Source organism: Vespa velutina, chromosome 10, assembly GCF_912470025.1.
Source record: "Vespa velutina chromosome 10, iVesVel2.1, whole genome shotgun sequence".
NCBI classification, from domain to species: domain Eukaryota; kingdom Metazoa; phylum Arthropoda; class Insecta; order Hymenoptera; family Vespidae; genus Vespa; species Vespa velutina.
Window position 1 is genome coordinate 8423423 of NC_062197.1, and position 5000 is coordinate 8428422.

Genomic DNA, 5000 nt, shown 5'->3' on the forward strand with positions numbered 1-5000 from the left:
GCGGTGAATTTGCGCTCGTACCAGTCAACTCACCCGTCGACCTGATGATCGCAACCGGTCTCGCCATTGGCGCCGGTGGAGGTGGCGGTAACATCGAGCTCGGATAATACTGTGAGAACTTTTGTATGCCAGTACGCGGTCCCGCTAGCTGCGCCTGGAAATCGCACACACCCTCCGATCAACACACTCGACCCGCGCGTGATCCACTCACCCCGATCGATCGAAGAAAACGAATTATTTCTTAGTACAATAAATTCTGAAAATAATTCGTACTTTTTTTTCTAACTAAATCAATTTTCTTTTTTTTCTTTCTTTTCTTTCTTTCTTTCTTTCTTTCTTTCTTTCTTTTTTCTTTATATTTTTATTTTTTTTTATTTTTTGATACGAACAAAGTTGCAATCATTTGTGAAGGATATAAGGAATTTTTTTTAGAATTTGTTTATTGTTTGCGGAACATTGGGAAATGAGATATTTACAATTTCGAGATCAAGAAAGATCATATTTTACAAATCTTGTTGGTTGTAAAGACTTTACAATTCTGTCAATGTGATATATATTTTTCCTAAAATGTATTCAAAAAAGCAAACTATTTTATCTGTCAATTTGACAATTGACACTAATTGTCGGCTCATAATATCGATTTAAGATCTACCAATTACAATAATATATCTAGAGAACGTTGGTATTCATATATAAGTATATTGAAAATCTATTTCACTTTGTTCGTTTCAAAAAGTATCATTAGGTTTTAAAAAAGTTAGAGACACTTTTTAGAGATTTTACGTATCTCGCACGTTTTTCATCAACAAATTTCCTAACAAATTTAACACTATTCAACAATGATTTTGTTATTTGAATAATCGAGAATCAATTCATCTAATCTATCTTTCGAATCAATAGGAAAGATCTATTCGTTATATTCATTATCCTACTTTGTAAATACGATTTCAAACAGTCAACGTTATTAGAATAAAAATTTATATATGTAAGAATGATTGACGTTAGAGAAACGTGCGATTGTTAAGAAATAAGACAACCAAGTAGTTCATTCATAACTGTAAAACGAGACAGAAAGAGAGAAAAAAAAAGAGAAAGATAGAGAAATAGAGATAGAGACAGAGATAGAAATATAGAGATAGATAAAGATAGAAAAATAGAAAGAGATAGAAAGTGAAACAGTCGAACGAGTGAAAAATGCAGACGTGTAGACAAAGACGATAGATAATAAATAGAGCAAATATATACGATGTGATTAAAGAAATAACGTGAATCCAGGGCGACTGGAGCACGGAAAATTATGCAGGTCGTGCGTAACCGCCACAGTGTGGCCGTTTGCATTCGTTCTCAAAACTCTACAAAGTAAGCGAAGAAGAGAAAACTATACTTACAAGAAAGAAAACGAAAAAAAAAAAAGAAAAGAAACAGAGAAAAGAAATAAAATCAAAACAGAGAAAGAAAAAAAAAAGAAAAGAAAAGAAAAGTCTGTGAAAGTGGAGAGAGAGAGAGAGAGAGAGAGAGAGAGAGAGAGAGAGAGAGAGAGAGAAAAGAGTGGAGCTAACGAGATTACGATAGAAGCGACGACACTGTGGCGGTCTCGACGGATCCAGAAGCTACCTGGGGTAGTTGCTGCGTATTTTCAGCTTCTTGACAAACGAACGTCACGAAATCCGAAAGGGTATCGTGACCATTTTCCGGATACTTGACCACTCCCGTTGAGGCAGGATGTTCAGGTTGATAGTAAGCGAGACCGGACATACTCTGACCGGATCCACCGGCCATTCCTTCGTGGGGTGAATGCAATCCTGTAACACAGAGCCAGATAGAATCAGAACAAATACAAACGCTTACGCCACCGTCGAACCACCCCCTCGACAAGTCGATTCAAACCTCTCCGAGGATAACGATTTCCATTTCTGTTTATTTATCTACTTTCTTGTTTTGTTTAGTTTTCGTCTTATCTTTTTCTTTCTTTTTTTTTCTTTCTTTTTTCTTATTGTCAATAACTTCCGTCCTTTATTCATCTCGTCACATTCTAAATCACAAAGAATATTCTAAGGTTGTATAAGATGTACGAAATCGAGCAGTTCGCGGGCAAGGGTGGTGGTTATAGTAGTTTGTGTCTAGTAGACCGAGCCGTGGCCCGAAGATAAAATCGTTCATCGCTCAGAAACGTTCGAGGACGCGCGTTATTTATAGGCGAGCGAACTGCAAGATGCTACGAGCGAACACCACTCGCGCACACTCGTCTTCCTGCATTTTGCTTTTAACCCTTGGCGACCCCGAATCGATAACCGAAGCGATTATAGCATTCGATCGAACGCGTAACGTATGAAAAAAGAATCAGCAGAAATGTTCTCTTTTAACGAGGAAACATTTCTTATTATTATTACCATCATTATCATTATTGTTATATAATATTATTATTTATTATTATAATTATAATTATTACAATTATCATTATCATTATCATTATTATTATTATTATTATTATTATTATTATTGTTATTATTATTATTACTATTATTATTATTATTATTGTTATTATTATTATTATTATTATTATTATTATTATTATTATTATTATTATAATTATTGTTATTGTTATTGTTAGCTTTCTCCTCGTATGAGATTGTTAGGGGGTGGTTTTAGTGGTGCAGTTGCGACGATCACGTATCGCGATTGGATTATCGAGTTATATACATATACATATACATATATACATACGTACATAGCCACATACACATATATACATACGCGGTTTGCATGCGTGTGCGTGTAAGCACGATCGTACATAGACGCACACGCACAAGAGAAGGCGCTCCAAGCGTGATGCTGACTGGCTGACTGGCTGAAACGTACGTGTATCCGCTGCACCCTCGGGAATCACCCTTTGGGAGCCACTCCTGAGCGGCACCCCGCTTGAATCTTGTCCATCCGCACTTCCCCCACACCCCATCCCTCTCTCCTTCCTCTCTTGTGATTCTCAGTGCTTTGGAACTTGAGGATCAAGAGTCTCTGGACCGGCCGATGGAATGCGGTCGCGCGTTGCAATTCCATCTCTGTACCTACCTATAGTAGCTACGTTACACGCATACACGTACGTTTCGAATATAAAAAAAGAACGCACAAACATACATATACGTGCGTATCTATACTCTTGTTAACTCTTATGTATGTATATATAAATATAAATATAAATATATATATATATACATATATATATATATATGTATATGGATGTATAGTGCAACAACAAACATCAAACAGCAACAATAACAACGATTAAACAACACATCAAAAACATCAAGGTAACAACATCAAACAATGATCAGAATAATTATGATATGTGTATATATATATACACATATATATACATAATATATATATATATATATATATATATGTATGTAGTATATATAATATACGGTATATATATACATATATATATATATATATATATATATATATATATAATATAAATAACAACACCAACATCGCAACAATAATAAAAGTGGTATTATCGTACGGAGATAGATAGATAGGTGGATAGATAAACAAACAGATAGATAGATAAAGAGATAGATAGATAAAGAGATAGATAGATAGATAGATAAAGAGATAGACAGATAGATAGATAGAGTACAAACGTTCAATCAAGGTTCGGAAATTAATCAGTGGTGAATCAATCAATTAGATCGGTTAATCCATCCAGCATACGACATACCCAGAGCATTGGCCGTGTGACAGTGAGTGAGATAGAGATAATTATGGTGTGCATGGTTAATACCAGGGAGTACAGCCTCGAACGGTTATCGATCGAGAGCCATTCCTCCCTTTCTCCCTCCCTCCTACCCCCCGCCCACTCGCCCTCCCTATGGACAGAGAGGCACGTCGCTCGATCGTTTTGGAGAAGTTTTCTTGACCTTGAATGTACTCCACTCGAGGCTATACCTTTCGAAGTAATAGTAATGTGAAACAGGTGGGTGTGAGAGGGTGGGCAAACAGATGGACAAACAGACAGACAGACAGACAGACAGATAGATAGACAGACAGACAGACAGATAAACAGACAGATAGACAGATAGACGGATGAGAACAGACAGACAGACAGCTAGCTTACCAGGTAGATTTGGGATACTACGGCAGTTAGCGAGAAAACTCGTCCATTCGTCTGTCTGTCCGTTTGACGAACTTCCTTTTGTCTATTTTTCTTTTTCTTTTTCTTTTTCTTTCTTTCTTTCTTTCTTTTTTTTTGTTTCAATGCAAACTTTCGGGATTTTCTTGGTCCTCGTATCATCGTTATTATCTTTAAACTTTTTGACTCGTTACTATAGAGAGAAAGGGAGTGGTCTATTTTTTCTCTTTCGTCCTCGTCGTCGTCTCTCTCTCTCTCTTTTTCTCTATCTATCTATTTCTATCTCTGTTTCTCTCTCTCTCTTTCTCTCTCTCTCTTTCTCTCTTTCTCTTTTTCTCTCTCTCTCTGTTTCTCTCTATCGAATTCGAGCAAGCCAATCCTCGCAAAGGACAGATCGGTTGGTCGGACAAACGAACGAACGAACGAACGAACGAACGAACGAACGAACGAACGAACGAACGAACGAACGAACGAACGGGCAAAGTGGGATCAATAGAAAATGTGGTTAGTATACATAACACTTAACTATACGTACATGGCTGTGACTGAGGGGGTTTAGGGTGACGGGAGAGGTGCTCGTACTCGTAAGATTTTTTTCTCTTGTTCATCATCGCTTTTCTTGCGATCGATTCTTCGATCTCGAACAATTGGGATCTTTCTTTTTTTTTTTTTTTCTTTTCTCCTCTCCTCTTTTTTCCTTTTTATTTTTTTTCTTACTTTTTTTTTTATAATGACTCACATACCCATATATATAATTCAAGGGAATACGAAAGGGATGAGAGCAATTAAAAGAATGACGTTCGAGCTCACCTACGCGTTGACAGCATCGTGCGAACACGATCGTGCAGAGAGCTGCAGGCGGCTA

General features: G+C 36.8%; 1 protein-coding gene across 10 annotated transcripts in view; it reads right to left on the reverse strand.

Moving 5' to 3' along the window:
• The window catches only part of LOC124951988 (nuclear factor 1 X-type), a 61043-nt gene that overhangs the window by 1935 nt on the left and 54108 nt on the right, over positions 1-5000 (reverse strand). For 8 of the 10 annotated variants that reach the window (XM_047501187.1, XM_047501186.1, XM_047501178.1 and 5 more), the window contains 2 exons: positions 1615-1802; positions 1-154 (listed from right to left, as the gene is read on the reverse strand). The exon at positions 1-154 is cut by the window's left edge and continues 212 nt beyond it. In XM_047501187.1, the coding sequence (XP_047357143.1) occupies positions 1-154; positions 1615-1802 (342 nt within the window). The remainder of the gene's footprint in view (positions 155-1614; positions 1803-5000) is intronic. The other 2 variants (XM_047501181.1, XM_047501180.1) reach the window with 2 other exon arrangements.